This window comes from Drosophila elegans, unplaced genomic scaffold, assembly GCF_018152505.1.
Source record: "Drosophila elegans isolate 14027-0461.03 unplaced genomic scaffold, ASM1815250v1 contig_814, whole genome shotgun sequence".
Taxonomy (NCBI): domain Eukaryota; kingdom Metazoa; phylum Arthropoda; class Insecta; order Diptera; family Drosophilidae; genus Drosophila; species Drosophila elegans.
In genome coordinates this window covers 8,606,898-8,632,705 of record NW_024546167.1, presented here as the reverse complement: position 1 = coordinate 8,632,705, position 25,808 = coordinate 8,606,898, and the positions used below count along the sequence as shown (strand labels likewise).

The 25,808-nt window shown below is 37.1% G+C and overlaps 1 protein-coding gene across 10 annotated transcripts; it reads right to left on the bottom strand.

Annotated features, from left to right (window-relative positions):
* On the bottom strand, positions 1-25,022 carry LOC108150477 (voltage-dependent calcium channel type D subunit alpha-1). 10 transcript variants are annotated; one of them, XM_017278681.2, is made up of 34 exons: positions 24,897-25,022; positions 23,429-23,812; positions 22,208-23,018; positions 19,253-20,589; positions 18,787-19,012; positions 18,459-18,564; positions 18,058-18,197; positions 17,733-17,839; positions 17,028-17,180; positions 16,372-16,553; positions 15,523-16,042; positions 15,107-15,332; positions 14,832-15,042; positions 14,563-14,772; positions 14,383-14,501; positions 14,212-14,270; positions 13,135-13,252; positions 12,589-12,718; positions 12,266-12,432; positions 12,088-12,175; positions 11,406-11,513; positions 9,473-9,580; positions 8,546-8,598; positions 8,341-8,487; positions 7,814-8,285; positions 7,667-7,750; positions 7,546-7,611; positions 7,301-7,489; positions 6,993-7,241; positions 6,209-6,868; positions 5,173-5,612; positions 4,620-4,660; positions 1,517-1,647; positions 1-1,198 (listed from the first exon to the last, which is right to left on the bottom strand). In XM_017278681.2, the coding sequence occupies exons 2-34, from the start codon at positions 23,436-23,438 to the stop codon at positions 689-691; spliced, it is 8,178 nt and encodes a 2,725-aa protein (XP_017134170.1). In that variant the 5' UTR covers positions 23,439-23,812; positions 24,897-25,022; the 3' UTR covers positions 1-688. The 10 variants fall into 10 exon arrangements, 8 of the variants coding, with proteins under 8 accessions (XP_017134170.1, XP_017134162.1, XP_017134163.1 ...); XM_017278673.2 differs by lacking the exons at positions 11,406-11,513; positions 13,135-13,252 and adding an exon at positions 13,810-13,921 and having other exon boundaries at positions 22,106-23,018; XM_017278674.2 differs by lacking the exons at positions 9,473-9,580; positions 13,135-13,252 and adding an exon at positions 13,810-13,936.
* Between the last annotated feature and the right edge of the window lie 786 nt (positions 25,023-25,808).

The window sequence follows — 25,808 nt, the reverse complement described above, 5'->3', positions numbered from 1 at the left end:
ATTAAAATTCAGTTACATTAATTTTTTAAAGGGCTCCGGTCTCTCATTCATTTTGAAATTATGCTATTACATTTATATGTCTGCTACATATATAGTAAACAATTCTATTTATTATAAATTGTTCATTTATTAAATACTTAAAAAATAAAATGCGTCTAAATCGAAATAGGTAATTACACTGTCGCTCAATAATGTAATGTTCAATGTTAATATATAAATATTTGTTTCAAGTTTTGATGATTATTACCTAGTCAATTATATTGGTGTGCTATTATTTTATCTTTTTCGGTTTTGATTCGTAGTTCTAATTACAAGTTAAACATTATCAGTTTAGGTTGGTTTTTTCTTTGTTTTCCAAAAATATACATTTTTTCTTATATTGTTCAGTTTGGTTTTTTGGTTTGTGGCTCGTTAGAGGACGAATACCCACGATAGATTTCCCAAAAAGGCAAAAACATTATTATTTTTATACAATTACAATTAACTGATTTGCTTTATACAAGTTTCCTTTTGTTTGGTTCTCGCTTGCGAACAATTCAAATATACTAATTCCCGACTCTAATACTAAAGTGTTTTTTCTTCGCTAAAAATTATACATAAATCAACCATGCAACTTCGATTTCCGCTAGATATACTCCTAAAATTCCATCAAGAAGACGTTCTGTATGTGTAGCTTAAAGTGTGGGTGCTATGAGGAGAAGTTCTGATTCCCCTGACCTCTTTGGGGCGATTGTGTTGGTGACATGTTCATTTGGCTATTGGCATTAGCTCTGCTATTTAGACTACTCGAATTGTTTTGGCTAAGTTGGGACTTATTGTTATTGTTTGTGGTCGTAACAGTGGCAACGCGTCTCAGACGATTATCCGGAATCGGTGGTGAGTTCAGAGTGCCCGAATACGGCTGATTTTGCGGCGACATCGAGGACGGACCACTTCCGCTTCCGCCAAAAGCGTTGCGAATGTTGCTGCTACCGCCCAACCCACCAGCACCACCCCCACCAAGGCCACTGGCTGAACCGCCGAAGATGCTGCCATTGCTACTGCCAATCAGGCTGAGCGAGTGCTCGTTCGAGAGGATCTGGTGGGCGGCCAGGTTCATTTCCTCGGGCGTCATGTCCAGGGCCTCGCGCATCTCCCGCGCAGCCGTTCCTACAAATTCGGAGTCACAGTATTTACCCAATCCCTCAGCGGCGAGTACCTGAAATTACAAAATTTGATCAAGTTTGTATAATAAAAGTAAATGTATGACTTATTTAAAGTATGTAATAAATATTTTACCAAAAGTGCAATTAATACATAAAAATAATTTAAAATACATATAAACGCGAATTCTTCAGACCCGCGAATATTCCTGTTTCTTACGTTAAATGCAGTTTACTTATTTAGCTTGCCCAGTCGAATATGGGATTTTCTTAAATGGAAAACATAATTATGAAATAAATATGAATATCATTAAACTGGATATCTTGTTAAAGTAAATCGCATCGAATTTTAATACTTGTGTTACACTACTTACCCCTCCAATCAATGATTCGGCCAGGCCGTTCATATCAGATGAAGTTGGTAAACGACGCTGATCGTAGGGACTAGCTGGTGTCGATTGGATCATGCGTTCGTGGCCAGGAATAGCACCATTGGGTGCGTAGACTGCATGTGCGCATAAAATAAGACAATTTGAAAGGTTTTAATTAAACAATTTCTTATCATAAGGTATTTATTTACACGCTTTATTAGAGCTTGATGATCCAGAAGCTACTTTTCTATACTTCACTTTACACCTCTATTATTGTTCTATAAAGTTTTTTATATTAATTCAAATTATTTACAATAATGATCAACAACTCATGTAATATTTATAATAGATTTTAAAATATATTAATTTGTTTAAATTTGAACTTGATCAGATGTGAGAAAATATATAAAACATATCAAATATGTAAGAATATAATCTATATATTTGGTAAATATTAACTTAAGTTGTGACAAAAATGTCTTGTTAAGTATTAGGAACTACAATTTTAAATTATTATATAAATGCTGTACTCATTTGATATATTATGATAATACTTTGTTCTTATCGTAACAAATATTTTGTAACTTCCCTGTTCAATAGGATCATCAAGCTTATTAATTTGATTGTAAAATATGATTACAGTTAATGGTTAGTTAAGCATTCGATATTACAAGCTTGTTAAACACGACTTTCAAACATTGTTACAATCTGGGTTATAACCTTTAAAATAAATGTTAATATCATAAGCACAAATTAAATAATAATGTTTTTCTAAATTAAGCAAGCAGTTATTGTTATAAAATAGGGCAAAGCTCGATGTTTTCCACAAATGCTAGGCAACACTTATACGAAATTTAGTGCTAGACGTTCTATGAACTATGCAGGCGTCGGATCTAAGCATTTATAGTAGGTATTTATTTATCTGAGGTGTGTTTGTATACACAGTGTTTTAATGTTTGTGAAGTGGATGTGAAACCCGGAGGCCTCAAATCCATGTGACAATAATTCCCACACAAATGAAAAAAGGAAGCGACGACAATACAACACTGAAAGACAATATTAAATTTTGGAATACTTTTGCTGGCTGATTTGGGCATAGCATAGGAAAACATATACGTATATATTTTTTAACAATTACAACGAAGACAACGTTTAGATTCTCAGCTTTTGGGTATAACAATTGAGTACTTGGTTTGGTTAGTATTAAATGTATAAGATGTGGTTTATATGGTCGCAAGGCACACATTTCTGTAGGGGATATGCGGCTCAATAAAGCCAAGGCCAAGGCTTATGAGTAGATGGGCACAACATCACGGCTTGTTTATATATATATAAGAAATATTATATATATAGAATATATAGACATCGATATCGGGTTTGCTTTGGATTTGCTTTTAATTACGTTCTCTCTGGTTGCTGTTGTTGCGTGTTAAACGATTGTTGTTGTTAAAGTTGTTTCTGGTACTTGTTGTAGTTTGTTGTTCTTGTTGTAGGTGTTATGTCTTTAAATCCACATTGTTATCAGGGAACTCTCAAATCGGTAACACGAATATATGGCATTATCTTTTACCGACAACGGAATGTTTTAATAGATTTTTTTTGTACATTTTAAATTTAACAGGAAATAATGAGACAAAAATTTACGTTTGGAAACGATTCCCATATGAAAAACAGGGAAAACAGTCTTGATTCGAACTCATTGGAGACTCTTTGTCTTTGGTTCGAAACTCAGCACTCGGTGGTTTTTAAACTCGAATCACTTATGCTATAATAAAGATTTTTTAAGAAAAAGTTATAAGAACAAATTACTTTAGCAGACACAATTGACAAATTTTTTTAATTATTTTTTTTTTTGTGAATTTGTTGTTCCTTAAAATTGATGATTTTTGATGCGTTATATCAGTTTATTAGTTTGTAATTAACAAAAGGAGCCACAGACGCTTTGGTTAAAGGTATTAACTTGTTATATTGGGATAGTCTTTTGAAGTGGTTACTTAATTCAGGTTTAAATGTGGTTAACACGATCGTTATTGGAAAGTAGATGGGGAGGAGAGTTTCATATTGATAGTATATAAAAAAGATCTGCCAATTCATATCGAATTTCCTTCATTGACTTTCTGCATCGTAGAGTTAAAGCAAACCAAAAATAAAAAATTAAAACCATAATATTTTTTTTATATTTTATAAATTACTTAAGTTTAAAATATTGTTATTAAAAAAATATAAATTTCCCCTAGTCAATGGCGAAGCATCCCGATCTCTAATCATCATTAAAAACATAATGTACGACTTTACCTGTAAGATTGCTGTTCTGAAATCGAAATATTCTCAAATATGTATGCTTTATGTTTTGAAATGTGTTTTTTTGTGTGTTTGACTAGATTTTAACTATAATGCAGCAAAAGCGTTTCTAGTTTTTAGCTGTAAAATATAAAGCTCCACTCAAATATAACTAAACTACGAGTTTGTTCTACAATAACTAGTCTATTAAATATTTAATTCAGAAATAAGATCTAATGGATGTGTACTACAAATGTTGTGAAACATAATTTAAATTGTTTATTATTCGATTCGGTTATTTTAATTTTTTCCCGATTAATAAACAGCCAGGAAATTACAATAAAAACGAAGAACATTTGGACGCCTCGTCTGATTAGTTTGTGATTTTGCAGTTGACTTGAACAGTCGTTTTTAACGTTTTTACATGCCGCAGGCAATAACAAATCTTAGAACGCAGTGGGCGAGAATCTGTACATAATTTTATTTTGCAATATATTTAATAGGAATGCAGCAGCTACAATAATCGGAGATAAAACAAAACAAATTATTGGGTAAACAATTAGATCGGTGTTATAATAAAAATTATTTGCGTTTTTGTTAGAGTCCAATTTGGAGTGTATGAAAACAACAAACAAACCAATTTGACCGGAATTTTTTTTAGTAATTTATCCGGTTAAAAAGGAACAAAATAAAAAAGAACCACATTAAATAATGTTAATAAATTGTAGTGCATTTGTTGTTACTGTTGCAATTACTGCTGTAGTTGTTTGTTATGTTTTTATTTGTTTTAATTTTATTATTGCAATTTGCAGCATTTTAGGCTTACCATTGTTATATGGATGCAATAAAATACCACGATTGCGGTTGCTGAAATTAATGTTCGGGGATTGAGTAAAAGTTTGGTTTATGTTGCTTTTTTTTCTCAATAAGTATGGTCTTTTTTGTATCATTTGGTTTAAAATCCACTAGTTTATGTGGCAACAAGTATGCATTTAAAGGTATTTTGTGATTGCAACTAAGTTTGCTAAGTCCACTAATTTAAAACTCGTATTTGTTTTGGTGGTGCCAAGTCAGTTGAGCTTGGCTCGGCTCCTTTTGTCCATTACAAACTTTAGGGCGCTCTTCACTAGGTGACCAAACAAAATGCCACAAAACAGAAAACGATAATTGTTGGCAATAAGAATATATGAATCAACTCACTAAACAGCAAGCCATAGTAACAAGTATTATGGTAATGGAGTTTCGTGTGTTCATAATAGTTATTATTATTTCTTTTTTTATGTTTTGTTTATTTTTTGGCTAGGTGAAACTTTGGAGTCAAAGTTGGCCTAATGGCCGCTCCTTTACCACCTCCACAAACAACCGCCCCGCATACTCACTCATAGTTAATGGCATTGGCCTCGGGCGGCAGCGTACCGGCCACAGTGGCCGCTCCTCCTCCGCCCCCGTTTTTGGCCAGCGGTCGCATCGAAATGCTCTCGCCAAAGGTCCTAAGCTCCCCTCCGCTTCCGGTCCCCTGCAGTTCGTCCTGCAGCTTTCCCGCGGCCGCCAATCTTGCCTGCATTATGTTCCGCGTGATGTTGTTCACCCCATCGGCCACACTGCGGTTCAAGGTGTCGTACAGGTAATCCCCGCCAGCGGGATCCGCACTGCCCAGCACCAGCGAACTGCCGCCCACGCCCATCGCCGCGGAGGCGGATCCGCCAATCGCCAGGGCACCGTTGCTCTGCGAGGCCGTCGCCTTGGCACTCCGCCGGAAGGTTCCGTTCCCATGTCGGCGGATCGACGACCACACGCTGCCAAAAAGCGTATGGTGGCGCTGAAAGAAATATGAGGAAAAGTATTAATATAAAATCCATAAAGTATATTTTAAATAAACTAAATATTTAAAAAAAACATTAAAAGTTACTATTTAATATGCTAGATTTAAGCGTGCAATAAATGTATTCAAAACTGCTTAAGGCTGTTGCTTAATGATTTTAAAGTTCTGACACTTAGTTCAATTTCATTTTATTTAATATTTTGTATGGTTATGGTAACTTGATAGAAGGCAACCTTGCGTATGAGTGACAAATACAAAAAAATAGTGATAAATACGAAATAGCCAAATGTCTTTGGTTAATGGTATCAATTATATGATATATAAAGATTAAAGTATTGTAAAAAATAATTAGTACATAAGAAGATTTCTATAGGAAAATGAATTTAGATAAATTAAACAACTTTGCATTAGGGAATAATCATGTCTTCGTATTATTATTTAGAAAAATTTTAAGATATTATGAAGCTCTTGGTATTTCATAAAAATATTTTAAATTTTGAACAATTGAGATAAACTTATCACCAGATCAACCGGATTGAATTGAACCGATAAATGAATGATTAACTGATTAAATGTTTTTTTTATCAACTTACGCGATGCATGGGCTCCGGCTCCTGGTCCAGCTCATCGAGATTGCCGGAGATGGCTCTCTTGAGAGCCGGGGACACCTCGTGCAGGGTTCGCAGACCGGCCTGCAGAGTGACCGTGTTGCTGTCCGGATGGCCCTCCTTGCCCTCCTGCTCCTTGCGCTTCTTGAACCGCCGGAAGTAGTCCTGGATCAGATATGTGGCGTAGAACTTGCCCACGGTCACCTCGTCATCGTTGCCCGGCGGTGGGACAACCTGATCCAGAAGCTTAGGATTGGTGCGTTTCCAGATCTGCTTGATCGTGGCTCTCAGCTCGGCATTGCAATCATCGATATTGCCCTCCGTTTTGATGCTTAACGAGGTGCGGACCACGGCAAACAGCGTGGCATTGAACAGAACAGTTCCATCTGAGTTGAGAGGCATGTTCATGGAAACCAGCCGCTTGCAGGCCATTCGATGTGGACAGAGTTTGCCAAATCCCAGTGGCGGGGATATCTTTCTCAGCAATGTCACCACATCTAAGTGTTTGATGCGCCCCTTGGCATCCGGATCGTACTCGCTCCAAAGGCGAATAAATTCGTCCAAATGATGGGGACCCAAAATGGACCAATCGCGCGTCAGATAGTCAAAGTTGTCCATAATGACAGCCACGAAAAGATTGATGATCTGGAAATATATATTAATATTAAAGCAATAAGTTTCTTAACATTCTTAAGTTAGAAACTAAGCTTGCGGCTCATTTAGATTAAAGTGCTTGAAGAAAGAATACAACATTTTTAAATTTTCTTACCAAAAACGAGCAGAGAACGTAAAAAGAAATGAAGTAGGGATAGGCTATTGAGGATCCGCACGGATCATCCGGTGTGTCTGAGTTCTTGTCGCATCTTACATCCGGTTGGGCCGAGCAGGACATCATAATTTCCTGCCAGGCTTCTCCGGTGGCCGATCTGAATAGTACGAGAACAGCCTGCTGGAAAGTCTGGAAGTTGTTATTGGCAGTTATGGCGTTACCACCATCCAAAGCAATTTTGCCAAAAACCTGAAAAAATATTATTCATGAAAGAGAGCTCCTTAAAAAGTTGTATTTAAAGGACTTACTTGCATTCCCACCACAGCATAGATGAAAAATAGAAGAACAATCAGCAGTGCTACATAGGGCAGTGCCTGAAAAGATTTTATAAAGGTCCAAAGTAATGTTCGAATGCCTTCGCCTTTGCTGAGAAGCTTCACAAGTCGCATTACGCGAAACAGACGAAAGAAGTTGATGGATATAAGATTTGAGCCAGCCTGAAAAAGAATCGATTTTAAATCATATATAGTTGGAATATTAAATAGAAACTCACAGATTTCTTTTGGGCCTTACAGCCCTCGACAATATCACATTGTGCTGATTGAGAAGTGTCTTTGCTCTGCAAATATTTGAGGGTTAGATTCAGTAGTATTCCAGCTATTATATTTAAGAACCTTAATTTCAGAGTAGACAATGTCAATAAAACTGCCCAAAACAATGATGAAATCGAAAACGTTCCAGGCATCTCCAAAATAGTTCTGAAATTGAATATATAAAAGAGGTATTTTATGATTTTTTATCGCGTATTATGTCTTCATTACCTTAAATCGAAATGCGGCAAGTTTGAATACAAACTCCAGGGCAAACACCGCCGTAAAGATCATATTCAAGGCATCCAGAAGTTCCGTATACCACAAAGGCTGATTGTAGAACTTCATAGCCAGCGTTACCGTGTTTATCATAATCAATATGAATATGGTGTACTCAAAGGACGACGATGTGACGAACCACCAGACCTTATATTGTATACCATGCTTGGGTATATAGCGCCTTACAGGTTTCGCTTTCAATGCGAACTCTATGCAATTACGCTGATTTTTATCCAGATCACAATTTTTGTATTCCTGTTCACCCTCATTTTGGAAAGTGACAATAACGAAACCGACGAATATGTTCACCATAAAGAAGGCAATAATAATAATGTAGATTATATAGTAGGCAGCTACAATCGGACGGAAGTTGTGTATTGGTCCGCCGTTTTCCATGTTCGAATCAATCGAAACGTACAGCAATCTGGAATACAAAAATAGTAAAAGTCTTGAAAAAATAAGGAAGTATAAAATCTTACCCTGGCCAACCCTCAAAAGTGGACACCGTGAAAAGGGTCAACATGCCCTTGGCCACATCGTCAAAGTGAAAACGATTGTTACTCCATTCCCTCTCCTTGAGTCGCGGCTTGTGGACATCACCATCGTCATAGACCAAATAGGTGCCACTAAAATAAATTATTTCATTAAAACTAAGCTTAGTTTGGTCATAAGAATTTCACTTACTAGCATTCATCCTGCGTCATTTTGGAACCGTCCGTGCACTTGAAAAATTTACCCTATAGTTTTGATTTGTGGGAAATGTGAAGGGTCGTCGGGGAATGAGAAGATAGTATTAGAATTGACATAAAAAGTGGACAAGGTTTCATGTTATGGATAGCAGTCTCGATGTGAAGTATCTTCGCTCGAGTTTGCTTTCCCAGGAATCACAAACATTAAAACTGCTTTACTGTACGGACTATTAACTAATACCTAGTTCAGAAATAGCTTTTAGCAAAATACGATGATAGACTATCTAGCTCTACATATTTGCTTAGATGTATGCACACATACACAGGGTGTTTTTCATATGCAAACACATTTACATACACTGCTCGAAATTGTTGGATGGGCGACAACAGTTTTAGTTTTTTTGGACAGAGCAATATTTACAGACGGGACACCAACAAATGTTACTGGGTTGAAAACAATGTTACATACATGGGAAGATATAGAAATATATTACAATTTGGGTTAGCAGGGGAGCAAGCTAACTTTGCCTTAGAGGTTAGTTTCGAGAAGCTGAAAATTGAACTAAGCTGGATGGTAAAACTTGAGAACATTTTTTTGGATTTACCAAGCGCTTGCAAAGCGAATAATTCTGTTAAGAAAACAATGGCACAAAAAAATGACTTTAAGACTTTGCTTTAAAAAAAGACTTTTTTGTAGTCAAATTCAAAGATATAACATCGATAATAGTTACCTTCCAATAAAAATTACCCTAACACAAATACCAAGATGAAAAGAAACTACAAAATTCAAAGCACACATAGATTAAGCCGCATTTATTATTCATTTATAGTTGTTCCTTTTAAAAAATTGAAGCGCACACTTAAAGCCGTCTGAAGATACCCTTCACCAATGACTTTTCATATATAATTCAAAAGAAATTACCTTAAAGAGTTGTACTCCAATAACAGCGAACATGAATTGTAACAAATATGTCACCAACATGATATTACCAATGGTTTTGATTGCGACTACAACGCACTTGACCACATACTGCAGAAGTTTATTGTTTTATCAGTGTTGGCCAATTGGTTGATTGTTCGAATTTTTGACGAATGAATGACAATTAAGAATATATTTTTATTTTCAATTCAAGTTTGTGTGTGGTTTTTCAGCATCGATTAGAGTGTTATTTTTTTGTGTTTGGTGGCCACATTTTTATGATGTAATCAAATGGTTTGGCAAAGTATCAGTAGTAATTTTACGACATTTTTTTGTTGTGGTTGCAAAATTCAATATAAAACAACCGAAACACGATCGAGGAGAGAAAGAAGGAAGAAAATTCGTTTAAATTATTGGGACATCCTTTTTTGAGAAGATACGGTTTTTGACATTTAACATTCTAAAAATAGGATTTAGTTTAAATTTGTACAATTACAGGAATAAAAATTAAAACAGAAAGTAAAAAAACAAATAAAATCAAAATCAAAAGATATATCCTAGGAAGGTAAATATACAAACTAATGAAATGAAAATCTAATACACTTTGAATTAGTAGTTTATAAATCCACAGTAAAAGTTATACCTTTTTCTTTTTAAATTTATGAACTAATGAATTTTAAAAAATTTCTAAAAACTTGTATCGTTTTTAATACAATTTAAAAGAGATAATAAAAGATTTATATTGCATTTACATAGTTTTCGATACAGGAAAGCCGATTTTACTGTGGATTTATGAAAAAATGTTCTATTCAACACTGCTGGAAGTTTGTGTTACTGATGGGTCCTCAATTGTTGGGGCTCTTTACACCTGGGAAGTATATTTGCTAAAGGACAGGAATGGCCTTGATGCTAGGGTGCAAGGTAGGTTGCTGATTTGTTGCTAAAGGATAAGACCCAAAGTTCATGTGCTGATGTGTGTGCTTTTAAGTATATAGCGTATGTACTATATGTGTAGGTGTGCTTATGATCGCTTATCGATATCTATTGTGAATTTGTTGCATTTAGACGTGTACAAACGCAGAAAATGGGTGTGGAATATATAAGAGTTGATATTACAATATATGTATAATGTGTTTTAAGTCGTGTGAGTTATGTTAGGATCAGTGTAGTCACTTAAATTGATTATTATAAATTCTTAATAGTAATTTCCAAAGGTTTAACAATCCATTTCTTGTGGATGGCTATTTGTGATATATCTTTGATACCGACTTGTCCTTGGTTATTTGAGCATTATGCTGAGCATTAATAAGCAGTACTAGCTAGCAAAAATTGGTATTATTTACAGTTGCTAGTCGTTCGAATTGGATTGATTTGTCATTTTATTTTTATTGATTTAGTTATAAGTAAACCCAATTATGCTACACAAATTAGTCAACATATTGTGAAACCATAACAAATTAAGAAAGCTTTTAACAGTATTAGTAAATGCAAATTTAAACAAAAAATGTATTTTAAACAACAAAAACATGTTAGGAATTTTTTTGGAAGTTGTATGTGCTTACACCCAAACTCAACCTAAATAACTTTTAGAAAACATACATTTCTTTTACAATTTTTTATAAAAGCAGATAAACAAACTTAAGCTCTTCCGCTAAAGATTACTATTCCTAAGAGGTATTTAAGGTTCCATGCGGTTGTATAGTCCAGAGTTTGTACATCATTCTTTTTTGTTTGATTCTATCATTAATTTTATATATATTCTTTAATCCTAATTATTTAATACCCTTGGTTAAAAAACTTGTTGAAAAAACATTTTCAAAGGTATTAAATCGGTTGTCCTAATCTTCTTTATATGAGATTTTTTCTACATTCTAAGGCTTCCGTACTTAACAAGAGGGGAGACAAATCAAGTGGGAACTTAAAAATAAAATCATACCTTAAACAATTGGACTCCTATAACGGCAAACATGAACTGCAGTAGGCATGTGACGAGCACAATATTTCCGATAGTCTTAACAGCGACTATGACACACTGAACAACATGCTGTATGTGATACGACGATATATAGTTATAGTAATACTCTATTTGATAAATAAGACTAATCATAACTTAAGGCATATTTGTTTTCTGACTTCCTTTGTTTGCGCTGTGTTTAGTATCAGGAGTTATTACATAGATTTCACTATGCCCAAGCCACGCCCATACATTTCTATTCCACGCCCATTTTCGTTAGGGTGTTACGAGTAAAGCTCAAAATTAAAAAATATTTTTTTCAGCTGTGTATAGTTTATGAGTAAACTTTTTGTTGCTCAAGTTTTTGTTTTATAACTTTATTGTGGTGCACCCTACACCCAGCATTTCAAGGTTTTTTGTTTGGCATACTCTAAAGTTATTTAAAGGCCCAGAACACTTATTTGAGGTTATCATTTGTAAACAAATTTTAAAAGCAAATAAGTTGAAAATAAAAAATTGTTATTTGATTTGTAATTTTCGTAATTAAATAAAAATACAAAACTGAAACTCAAAGAAAAAGTGTAAACATTTTGAATTAAAGCATTTATTGATGTGTCAGAAAAATAAATAGCGAGATAGGAAAAGGCTTTGGATGAATTCTTACCTTGAGACCCTTGGCACGATTAATGGCTCTGAGTGGCCTTAAAACACGGAGCACACGTAGAATTTTCACGACTGAAATCGCATTCGAACTGCAGTTGAAATCGACGTTTAGTTTATATTCCAGAAGTAATTAGTATCACAACTACTGGGTTAGAGTAGTTATATGGATTATCGTTTACCTGGACACAAGAGATATCAATGACACACAGACCACAAGTAAATCTAATAGATTAAATGCGGATCTGCAAAAGGCTCCGTCGTGTAACACGAAACCGTATGAAATCAATTTCAGAATCAGTTCTATTGTGAAAACTGCCGTGAAAAAGTAATCAAATTTATTGAGCACCTGCAAAAACAAACGAATAGTGAAGGACATAGAATGAAAAGTGTTTTTGGTGTAAAGAAAAATTGATATCAGCTCTTTTCAAGCTTCAATCGTAACTTACAAGTTATTAATATCACTTGACGTTGTTCTTTTGGTTTCGGAACAGGAGCTACTTACTTTATTCAGCTCATCGTTGGCTCTCAGAGGATTTTCTGCTGCCAACATGGCCGATGAAAACATAATGCAACACAGGATTATGTTGCCGAAATTGCTGTGATTGCAAAGCCAATGGCAGAAGACACGGAATCTGTTAAAATATAGTTCAATGAACTGTTAACAATCGAGTGCCAAACAGACTCCTTATCACAGAAAATAAAATCACAAAATAAATATATATATCATGCAGTTAGGGCTTTCACAAGACAAGTTAACAACAAAATAATGGTTTAAAAAGCAGCTTGGAATTAAGAATCTATTTAATTTTGGTCTACCAAAAATGAATTTCTATGATCTAATCAAACTAAAAATCAATTCGGGATATTTTCGACTTAGGACAAATACAAAAAAAGGTTAAACAAAAGGACAAATACATGATTATTGATATTATGTTTTAAAAAACATAATTTACACACACACGTACACGCATTGCACACAGATATCAAAATATATAGTATTTTCGGAGATTTGTGACATTCGGGGAAAATAATACTCAAACATAAAAACCTGTTCGTTTGTGAGAAAAGAAAAAATGATGTGCCCGGCGGTATGGGTAGAATTTTCGTTGCCGTATTAACCTCAGACATACGTCGGGGGCGTGCTGTAATCATGCCTTCTTCATCCACTATATGCAATACAAATTTTTATCATATATTACGTATATATATGTAAGATGCCAATTTGGAAAAAATAATAAACACATTTATAAGAATTTATCCAAAAACCATTTATACAATTAAACTACAAATACCTTAAATATAAACTTAGGTTCTTAGAAAAAATATATGAAAATTGCAGTTTTTTCTACATATACCTATGATACCTTTATAAAAAAGAAAGTGATGAAAAAAATATAAACGTTCTTAATGTTGGCCAGCCCTAACAGCAAAATGCAAAACCAATTTAAAAAGAATAAATCAAAAATATTGTCAGTGTCGTATAGGGTTTTTGGTTTGGTTGTCGAAACTAAAAAGAATAAAAGTTATATACATTCGCAAATACGCATTAGATACAGCTCGATAGGAAAGTAAAATCGATTGTATGCCACATGCGAACAACAAACGGCTGAACTAGTGTAAAATAAATTAACTCCAATCACAAAACACATGGACCATATTAAAGATTGTGTGCAAGTGTTCTTTGTATGACGTCGACCGATGATGGATCGGTTGATTGATTTACCTGTTCGTGTAACTGAAAATGAAAAAGGCACTGCCTCGCGGGATGGGCTTTTTAGTCTTCTTCATGCTGACCTCAGATAATCGTCGGGGTCGTGCAGTGACACGTGCTGATACTTCGGAATTGGAGTCTTTCGATTAATATTTGCGAGTGTTTTTGTGTTTTGTTTGGGATTGGTTTGGTTTGGTTTGGTTGGTGCGTGGTTTCCAAAAAATAGCAGCAGTTGATCAAGGCGTCGGCGGCATTGTTTTTAGGAAATATTTTTGATTCGGTTTTGATATGTGTTAGTTTTGAGTAAGTCTAAGCATAAGCTAAAATACTTAATTTTTGTAATTCTAGTATTATATATAAATCTTAGACTGAGCTTAGTTGTTAAGTTAGTTAATAAAATTCAACATGACATACCTTCTTCCTCCTCCTCGCACATTTCACGGACTTCCTCATCGGACAGAGTTTCATGGTCCCTAAAAAAAAAGTTGAAGTTAGAATTCATACGACAACTTTGCAAAAAAGCAGTTTTAGCTCTGAATTGACTAGCTTATAATTATAAATTATAAAACCTTATCCTTGCCCTACATTTTATCTTCGTCATCCAGTTCATGTGGCTCCATATCGATATCTATGCTAAGATGATCATCCATGCCATCGATTGTTGGAGTGGGACTGTGAGACTTTTTCTGAGCTGATTCATCGTGCTAAAACAATTTAAGCAAATTACAGTTTTGGACCTTTAAAGAAAACTGATTTTAAACTTACTGGCTCCTCTTCTTTTTCCACCTCGGACAACGAGTCGGCATCGGCCAAATTATCCACAGCGATGGCCAAGAACACATTTAGCAATATGTAGTTGCCGCATATAAACAAAATGATAAAGTAAATACAGGCCAAGGCACCATAGGAGGACACACCGCCATAGGCATTGATGCCCACATACATCACAGCATTCCAATCTTCACCAGTCATGATCTGGAAAGTGTATTAAACGTTATCAATCAGAATAATAAATATTTATAGAAAACACTTACTTGAAAGACTGTAAGCAGAGCTTGCCAGAAGCAGTCGAAATTCATTCGATACTTCTCCTCTTTGCCATCGAAATTAAATTTACCGCCAAAGACTTGCATACCCAGCAGAGCAAATATCACAATAAACAGGAAGAGCAGTAACAAAAGCGAAGCAATCGATTGTATAGAGTTCAATAGGGAAGCAACGAGATTTGATAGAGATCGCCAGTACCTGTAAAAATGGGAATGTTTTAATATATAACATATATTTCATGATGAGAAGGTCATTCACTCACTTGGTTACTTTAAAAACTCTTAGGAGTCGGACACATCGCAACACAGAAACACCCAAAGGAGGCATCATTCCCGTATTGGTCAACAAGGTCTCTGTTATACTGCCAATCACCACGAAACAATCAAAGCGATTGAACAGCGAAACGAAGTAGCCCTGAAAGCCCAGACTGTACATCTTCAATAACATTTCGCAGGTGAAAAGTCCGATGAAGAACATGTTGGTGTACTCTAAAAAAAGGGTAAGCGAAATATTACTTTCATCTTGAAACAAAATGTTTGGAATTATATTGATAGCTATGGATAATTTTTAAAAAAACATCTAAGAATATTTAGACTATAACCGCGAATGTTTAAACACCAGAAAATAAAGGGTATGTTTACATATTTTTTTTATATTAATCATAAAATCCAAACTCACCCTGGAAGTTGTCCAACCAATCTAGTTGGCCATAATGCTCCGTAGCCAGGACGCCCGTATTGAGGAACACCAGAACGATGATGAGCCAGTAGAATGCCTGGGATTTGACGGCCTTGCGACAGGCTCGTCGCATTCGGCGATTCACCCGATCAAAGTCCTTTTTCATTTTACGCCAACGCGACTCAGTCAACTGAACCTCGGGCATTTCCTCGCCCAGGTTCTCGGTGGAGTCCATTTCATTGGGCTGTTTGCCCTTGCCATCGGATATCAGACCACCCACGGCATCGGGCTCGATGTCCTCGGCTTGGGTGATCCAGTCGAGATAGCCGCGCAGGTCCTCTTCGATCTGCTGCTTTTCGCGCAGCTTCTGGAAGTCACCGCGATTCTTGGCCTTGTTACGCTCCTTGGAGAACTCACCGGACAACACACCGAGAATCAGATTCATCACGAAGAAGGCGCCCAGAATGACCATGGAAATGAAGTACATCCACTGCCAGTCGCTGCCCATTGCATCTTGGATCTGAAATGGATGATTTCGTTTATTTATTTCAATCAATAAAAATCCCACAAGTGGTTTCTGTTTCGGGCTAATTTTAAAGTTACCAGAATCCCTTAAGTGGCTTTTGTTTTGGACTAATTTTAAAGCTAAACTCTTAACGCGAATTCTTTAGCATTTATAATCCATTATTTCTTCATGTTAATTCTTTATATTTGAATCTTCAGTATAAACCAAAATAGATATGGATAGATATCTGATAAACTATGAAATGTTATTGAACATACTTTTAATATAGTTTACATTTTTTTAATTAATCATTATTATTAACATTTATTTGAAGCGCCACTTACGCTGTATAGGACATCAGTCCAGCCCTCGAGGGTGACGCACTGGAACACCGTCAACATGGCCAGGCCAAAGTTGTCGAAGTTGGTGATGCCGTCGTTTGGTCCATCCCAGCCGCCATAGCACTTCATGCCTGGTGGACACTGATAGCCCACTCCGCAAGGTCGTATGTTTTCCTCGTATTCACCTAGATTCCATTTAGTTGGATTTTGTTTGGTTTAGGATTCATGCATTAGTGATGTAGTGAAATGGAAAGGATGGATGGATGAGGTGATATCTCTGAGATACGGCTGTGTGGTGGTTCGTGGAGTGCCATTTTGGGTATTCTTGTGGAGTGTCGTTTGCGGAATATGCCGCATCTTTGGCATATTTGACTGGTCCCAAAATAATTGATAACTTCAATCAGTTTTATTGACTAGCAGATTAGCCGGAAATCGAGGCATTACCTTAACGTATTCTTGTGGGCTTGTTTTTTTTGTTGTGTTAGAGTTAGATGGTTATGTCAGCCGCCGATTTCCTGACACACTAATCTACTAGTGATAGAACCTTTTGGACGCTGATTTTGAAATGCGACATATCTGGTGGCATTCAAGACTATTGAATGATATTCGTACAACGTATAAATATTGTACGATTCGATGATGGGAGTCTATCCGCTTACCTGTGATCTCATCGCGACACGCCTTGTGCAATTTGCCCGAGAAGAGCTCGAGGCCAATGATCGCGTAGATTATGATTACGAATATGACCAGGAGTGCAATGTGAAACAGTGGCACCATGGCCTTTAAAATCGAATTCAGCACAACCTGGAGACCTGTAGAATAGCGTTATGAATTGCCAATACTCGATTGGGTTTTTGTTTTTAAGGTTCTCATTAGCATGGTTTGGCGGGTAAATATCTAGTGCAAACAATCAAAGCTTAGCAGAAAACACGGCACAGAAATATTTAAAATATTGAAATTTTTTAAAATGTTTATATTAGATTTACAAGTCTTTTATGTATGCATATACTTTAAAAGTTAATTTTTGAGTTTCTTCGATTGAAAATAAAAATGTAGCGTACCAAAAAAATTTCAATCATTAATTGTTTGGTTTCATAAATAAAAAAAAAAAAAAAAAAAAAAAATAAAATGTTTTTCCATTGATTCTAGAATGTAATTGTTTCTACCATTATTATCTTAAAAAAAAGAACGAAATGATATTATTACAACGGATATTATTTGGTAAGACTCGTATTTTTAACATAACTCTGTGCTGTATTTTAACTACGAATCAGACTGTAGTTGCTAGACTTTCGCTTTACCACGCCTGAGGATTTAGTTTTGGATTTTCAATTTTTTCGTCGGTTGTGGAATGAAGCTCTTACTTGGAACACCCGATACAAGTCGCAGTGGACGTAGCACACGAAAGGCACGTAGGGCCTTCACATCGAAGGCGTCCTTCATCAAATGGGAGAGTGCTGTACTTATCGCTCTGTAAAAATGTACGGCATACAAAGTTCATACGTGTCTCAGTCTTGGCATGATTTCTTTTCGATAATTTTGTTTAAATTTTTTCTTTTCTCGTTTTACGATTTTCTGATTTGGTCAATTTCGATTGAATTGGATATAAGGTAACATAGAAAATGGTTAAAACGAGGCCGCGAGGCCTGGGCGCTAAGCGCTTTTAACTGGAATATTTTGTATGCTTACCCTATAACTACAATTGTAAAATCTAATAAATTCCATCCATTTCTTAGATATGCACCATTATGTAACACAAAACCATATGCTAAAATTTTCATAACACATTCCGCTGTGAATATTACTAGGAATATATATTCAACTTTTTCCTGTGTTTCGGTGTTGGTTTTTGTTTTTTTGTATTGGTTTTGGAGTGCATTGTTGTGTTTTTTTTTTTTTGTACGGATCAGGGATTCGGATTTGGTTTCAAGGAGCGTATCGTTGGTGCAATTATGAGTGTATTGGATGTGTGATTCGGATGCGGATGAGTGGTGAACGTAAGAGATACATGAAAGAAATTCATATTCATTAGTAAGCCACAATAAAATTCGTTTATATTTAAGTATACCCACGAATTGGGCAGGACTTACCAAAGTTTGATTCGTTACGTTCGAATCGCTGCCCGGATAAGGCGTGTAAACAGCCAAGGCAATACAATTGGCAAATATGGTTAACAAAATAAGGAACTCAAATGGTCTAGAAAGAAGAAGGCGTTAAGGAAAGCCATGTCGAGATTTTGTTAATTTTTAGAAAAATAGTTTTTCAAATAGCATCAGACCTTAACCTAAGGCTTAAATTTTTTTTTAATCAAGGACTTCCTATACTCTATAACCAGTTTTTCATATCTAATAAATTAAAATCTGTTTTAAAATTTAAGCAATTGATTTAATATGATATGATTAGTTAGGAAAAGGATACTTCCACTCCACAATGCGAATGCAGAGTGCTCGCAATGGATTCTTGACGCTGAGGCAAAATAGGGCTCTTTGCGGTCGATCTGGCTGCGGCTTGCCCCTCCGCTGCTGCCTCTTTTGGCCGGCTGCACTTGCAGCAGCGCCAGCTTTCTGGCCACCAACTCCACTTGGTCCAATTGTGGTGCCGTTCATTGTTTCCGGAATGTTTGCAATGCCCATAGAATCGATGCCTTGAAGCGGATGAAAGGAAATGTATTAGTAAGTAGAAACAAATGATTTCAAATCAGGGTCAAATCCATCCAAACTCACATTGAAAAAAAAGGTTGTCTTGAAATTTGTTCTATATATTTCTAATAAAAAATAGGGTTTTGAACACCTTAACAAAACTTTATATTTTTTTTTAATGTCAAGGCTGTTCCCGTACAGTTAAATTACATTTTTTCCCATGATGATGGAGGCTTGATACTCACCCATGATGTTGTTGCCGCCGCCCAGATCCCCCTCCCCGGAATCGTATCTGGCCGCTCCGGAGTTGTCGCCGCTCCCAGGACCGCCATTGCCGTTCGGGGAAAAGCCGCCACCGCCGGAGGCTCCGCGCTCAAAGTCCATGATGTTGAAGAACTTACCGGCACCGCCACCGAAATTGTCTATTAGCTCTGCTGAGCTGGAGTAGAATGGCGAAAAGGCCTGGGTGTCGTCCTCCTCCTCCTCGAAATACTCGTCGACGTCCTCGTCGTCGTCTTCTTCGTCCTCGTCCACGTCCTCGTCCTCAGCGGATTCGTCTTGGTCCTGCTGCTGCTGCTGCTCCTGCTCATCAATGTCTATGGTGGTGCCCTCGGGCTCCTCGTCGTCTAGCTCCTGATCCTCCTGATCACCGATAGCGATGTCCTCGTCGTCGTCGTCCTCCTCGGTGATCCTGCATGTCCGACTGATGGAGGGGCGATTCCGCGAGTTCTTTCTCACCACAACGTCGGCGTTGTCGTCCACCTCGCCGACGTCCTCGAGTGAGTCGTTGTTGTTGTTGGTGCCGCCGCTGTCCTGGATAATTCGGACACCGTCATCGGCATCCTGGCGCCGATCGCTGAAGCTCTCGCAGTCGGCTAGCGATTGCTCCTGGGCCTGTTCCTTTGCCGCCGCAGCAACGGCCGCTACAATGGCGGCTGTGCGAAGGGTTTGCGAACTGAGATCTGGATTGTCGAGATCGTTGTCCTCGTCGTCCTCGTTATCGTCGTCACAGTCACCGATGAAACTACTCACGTCACCGACGCCAAAGCCATGCAATGTACTATTATCACCGGTAATATCGCAGTTGCAACTATTGCTGCTGCTGCTGTCGCCGCCGACAGCGCTATAACTACTATCGTCGTCGCGTCCGCCACCGCTGCTTAAACTACTATTCGTGCTCCCAGCACTGGTTACACTATTCTGCGGCTGCAGTTGCCACGCCTCGTCGGGCGTTAAACGTGGGGGCGGGGCACTGATACCACCTCCACCGCAGGATGTGCAACTCGACTTGCGACGTTTACTGCTGCTCGAAGAGCCGCTTGCCGCTGCCGCTCCAGGACTTGTCGCCGATCCTGTGGCTAATCCTGTCAAGGATCCCAATCCAGCCGACGATTCAGCACCACCGTTGTTGCTTTTGTGACGCCGCTGCTTAAAGTCTAACTTGTAGGTGGTGTTGTTCACAATCTGACTGGTGACGTTGCTGAGCGCGAGTTCGGTGCTGGTGGGTCGTCTCCTGGTTCCACTGGTGCCACTGGTTCCACTGGCCTGATTTGGATCCTCCAACGGCTCAAGGGCACTGCAACTAAGGTGGGGGGAGAAGAAAATACCACTTTAGAACTTTGTAATTTGTATCGTCATCAGCACTTGCCATCAACCATTCATTCTACAGGATGGGGATGTGGCCACACAGTGTACAATACTGAATCCCAATTAACTTATATATATATTTATTATATTCCATTGCCGCTTAAGTGCACTTTTTAAATGTGCCTGATTCAATTGGCGCATAAGCATTTAGCTTATGTTACTCCGACATGTGAATGGCACGAACAGCTGATCTGGGTTTGTTTACTTTTGAATTTTCGCATATAAATCAGTATTTTCCGGTATTTTTACTAAAATTGTTCGGGGCGAATGATTTTTAGTCGCATTTATTTATCGCATTTATTTTAAATGTAAATAAATGTAAATAAATGCGCATTGGGCTAAATGCGTTTTAATGCACCAATTGAATCAGGCTATTAATATACCTTAATGTTGCTCTTAAATTATAATTGCCTTTAATTTAAAGTGTTCCGTTGTCAGAGTTTATAGAAATATTAAGGGTTATTTGTAAGAGGTGTTTTAAATGAGAACCACTTAAAAAGTCAATGGCCATTGCTTGGTTTGGGTTATAGGCATTAGAAGGCCGAGTCTTTTAGGTTTAATTGCATGGAAAACAGTTTTATTAGGTGGTAATATATTGTCTTTATATTTTGTAAGTCGAGAACTTAAGATAAACTTTATGTCTTGAGAACTTGTATACTTTTGCTTACAGTATTTTGAGTTAGCTCAACAAATTTGAATAATAAGAATTAAGGATTATATTCCGATATAGAGATGCCATCTGCTTACTAACTTATCCGTTTTAAAACATAGCCTAAAAACACTATTCTTAGGAGGCAATCAAATATTCTTGCTTAAATTTACCTGTACTTTCGCAGCTTTATATTACATTTGTGTTTTTGTGTTTCCTGGTGAAAACAGACATTTAAAATTTGAATGAGATTGCAAATACAGAAGTCTAATCGTTCGTCAGACAGATGTTTTGTGTTATATTGTGTAAAGTGATGAAAAACTACAAAAGTTTCGTACTGAATAAACAAACTAACTTTTGTATGGACAGATTTATGGCAGATATGTTTAAATGATTATGACTAAACTTGGCAGAATAGTTTATAGTCACCATAAATAAACTGCTAGGTGGCTGGCAAGATTTAGGTAAGCAAGTCATTAAAATTTAGAGACAAAACTCTTGAACGTAAAAATATATCATTGAACAAATATATACCCAGATATAAAAAAAAGGATCATTAATAGCTCCTTAAAAACCTAAGTTACTTGTTTACTTGTGTATAGTAAAAGCTTTAAGTGAACCCCATTTTTAAACCGTTTAAATAGATTTTAAAAACTTGTTGAACCACCAACTTGGGCACACTAATTACTGGGCATGCGATTTGAGACAAACGAGACACACAATAAGACGACGATATACAAGGGACAACATTGAGTCACGATAGGAGTACGATAGTTAATTTTGGGGTCTGGTTCCGACTTACTATGCCCTAGAACGCCTAGTTTGAGTTTGTTCCATGTAATCAAACTCTTGCATTGCATGGAAAATGTATTTCTTTTCGTGCTCCAGCTGGAGTTGTATGTACCTTTGTTGCAGGACCGTTCCCGTGGCAGTTCCCAATCCTGATCCCAATCCCGCTCCCGTGGGCGAAGTGCCCGCCGATGCGGAAGTGGTCAGTGGATTTGCCGGCACCGGCAGTGTTATCGTTGGCGATCGATGGTGTTCCGGTTTGACAACGACCACTTCCAAATCACTTTTGACCGATGCCGAAGCCGAAGCCGATGATGATGACTTGCGATTATACTTTCGACTGCCACGCGTCGGAGTTTCGGCCTTCAGATAACGCCGGGAGGTGGACGGGGAGGTGGGCGAGGGCTTCCTCTCGATGACCAGGGTGTTGTCATCGTAGGCAATACAGTTCACCAGCTCCCCGCCACCCATCACAGTAGTTGTGGTCGAGTTGGAGGTTGAGGCAGATGCTGAGGCTGAAGCAGAGGCTGAAGCAGAGGCAGAGGTCGAGGTCGATGGCTCCCCGTCTCCGCGGTCATAAAGTTTGGCCTCCTTTTGTCTCTGGAATTGCAATTGCCGGCGGCGTTGCGATGAGGAGGTGGCACCACTTCGCGGGACCACACTCGACTCTAACTGGCTTTTCGAGGGGCATGATTCATCGACGATGACAACACTGGCCGGCAATAAATCTCTGCCCGCCTCCCAATTCTTATCGCTAGCTGTGGTATCCTTATCCTTATCCTTATCGTTATTGTGTTTATGGTTCAGTTTATTGTTAGCACTAGAACTATCCAAGGCATCGTGTCGGGTAATTGGTTGCTGTGGCTCTGGCTGCTGCGGCGATTGTTGCTGTTGCGGTGTTAACGAGGCTTGCTCCTTACGGTCTCCTTTGCGGATTGTTAGTGGGGTGTTAATAAGAGGTTAGTAAATTTAACAATCTAAATGTGAAGTGTTGGGGTATGTTCATAAGTTGTGATTGGCATAATCAACCAACACAAATTCCGAAACTTGTAGTTATATTTCTTCTTTTGAAAACGATTTTACTAATCAAATTACTTATCAAGTTCACAGCATATTATTTTAAAAATGTAATAAAAATAGAAAGTATAAAAAACAGTTCTAAATCAAAATACGGAATATAGATTAGATATTCAATGCACAATTATGCTAGCTCCCTTTTTCGAATTAAAAATCAATGAAACGTTAACAAAAGTAGATATATATATATACACGAAATTGCTTGAGCTCCTTGAAAATCTTGTAAGATAAGAGGAAAATCGATTCAAAGTCCTTGTACCTGTATTCATATTTGAAGTTTCATTCGGACGCACAATATTGATTTGCACAGTCGTTTAAAATGATGTTTTACAGGGCGCTTTCCTCGGAAAATTGTGCTTGCCAAATGCCAACCGGGGAAATGCGGTCAAAGCATCGCGGCAACAGGTGTGTTTGGTCTCAGTCGCCGCACAGACATGCACACTTTATTCAGACTCACTTAAATACGGGGAAAGCTTTTTATTTTGTTTAGAAAATGGCTTTTATTTGTAGAAATTCGACGGTGGTGACTTTTAATTTGGTTGTATTTTAATGGTTATTTATTTGGACGAGTTTAAAGCGGCGGTTTGTAAAAATTTGGCAATTATTGTTAGTCTGCAGTAGGAGTTGTTCGAGGATTGTAGATCTAAATAATTTGGGGTTTTATAGAAGGACCATCTAAAAGTGTTCTCTAAAACAATTACTTCTAGTTACCCCAAAAAGCCGTAAAACCACTGAAAATAGCTTAACATACATATTTTTCTCCAACTATTTTTAAAACCCCCTCCTTTAATAATTTCTAGAAATTTCTATACCACCCCCCACGATGGTGCAATTAGTATTTAGAACAAATTTTCGGTTAACTCCTGCTATCAGAGCACTTTATTGGATTTTGCTTAATTCCATTTGAGTGCACAGTCAACGAATTTTCATTTGGAGATGATAACGTATCGGCATTTCCTGGCTTTACCTATATATAGTATAGCCCACTTTTGTGCTTGTGTGTGAGAGGGAAAGAGCATCAAAACAAAAACACGCGCAATGTTTACATTTTCCCTTTGTTGTCGCAACGACTTTTTTCTGACCCAACTGTCAAATGGGCAATCAACTTTGGCTGAGAGAAAGCGACTTTATCTCACTCACTGGCAAGCTCCTTCTGCACTGGAGCTTTTGGCCTTTGCAGCAAACAAAATACAACTTTCATTAAATTACCCAAAAAAATCATTAAATTTACTTATTTATTTCTATTTGTTACCAAAGTTGGTTTGGGCAGGAAGGCTTCATAGAATTGTCAAAAAAAAGTAGTTGCATATTAATGCGGGTAATAGCTGGCTTGTGGAATTCAGGGAAGTATCACAAAACCCTATACACGAAAATGGGGTCAAGAGCGCGCTTTTGGCAGTAAAAACTAATTTGCTCATGGTCGTTGATGGCCCGCCTGGGAAATGGTGTATGGATACTTTTGTGCCTGGTTGGCTTGTTAATTATATTAAGTATTACACGGTTATACTAAAGTTTTTAGCTGCTTACAGGTTCAAGCTGACCGATTGACCTACCCACGCATATGTAATAGACCACCAACACACACACACAACGTCACCCAGCACCAACACATGTGAGCATGTGAAAAATTTCAATGCTCACTGCGAAGAAAGTGAAAGCAGCCTCCCATTATTTCCCTCTAATCTCTTATTAGTACCCCCTTTCGAAGTTTCAACATTGCACTTTACAATTTCCGTGTTTTGGCCTTAATTTGATAGATTTTCCTGGCCTTTCAGTGTTGTATTTTATTGTATTTTTCACACGCGACCATTAGCAACGCGAACGAGTTTAAGGAATCAGCCACAAAAGCACACTGTGCAGGAAAATTCAGCTTTTCGCAGAGGCAACCGTGAAAATGTTGACGTTAGCCCAAGAAAAGCTTAGGATTCGGAGCTTGCTTATCGATTGGTGAAAGGTTGTGAAATTGGGAAAGGCCGGCGTTGGTGTAATCAATTATTACAAAAGTTCAAAAACAGTTTTCATTTAAAAACGCATTTGTTAAAAATTTGAGAAACTTATTTATGTTCAAATATTAGTTTGGTTGACTTTTATATCAAAAACTGATTGGAACATTGCTGTAGTATATTTTGGAATTTATTTACTTTATGTGTTTAATAACATTTTAAAATTTAAAGTTTATTGTGTTCTTGATGACTTATTATAACTTTATTAAATAAAACAAAACTGCAACGAACTTATAAATACATTCACAGATATGTATTTTAAATGTAAGATGTAATTGTAATAGCATTACCATTCATCTTTACTCTTTATTTAAACATTTAATAAATCGCCCGTAAATAGGGAAATCCCAGAGTTATTGTTCAACCCTAAAAATTTGTTTACAAACAAATCAAAATCGTACGTAAATGTGCCAACGAATGAAAGCGGGAACCAAACATTTATGCTTCGCCTATTTGTGTTTTATTTGTTCTCTGTTTGTTCTCTGTTTGTTCTCACCCATGCTATAGATATTTTTATCAGTAGCTAAAACAACTTTTATGAATAGATCGGGAAAGTTTTCCGATATTGAGTATCTATGTCCCGCTTGCACTCACATTTGTTGTCAAACAGCTGATGTTGTTGAACACATGCGCAGT

What these genes read in the sequence shown, in the direction of transcription:
- LOC108150477 (XM_017278681.2), bottom strand. An exon ending in TAGGAGTCCAATTGTTTAAG is followed by an intron (nt 9,581 to 11,405) that starts GTATGATTTTAT and finishes AAACTTCTGCAG; the next exon opens with TATGTGGTCAAGTGCGTTGT. An exon ending in GTAAGGCCCAAAAGAAATCT is followed by an intron (nt 7,490 to 7,545) that starts GTGAGTTTCTAT and finishes ATTCTTTTTCAG; the next exon opens with GCTGGCTCAAATCTTATATC.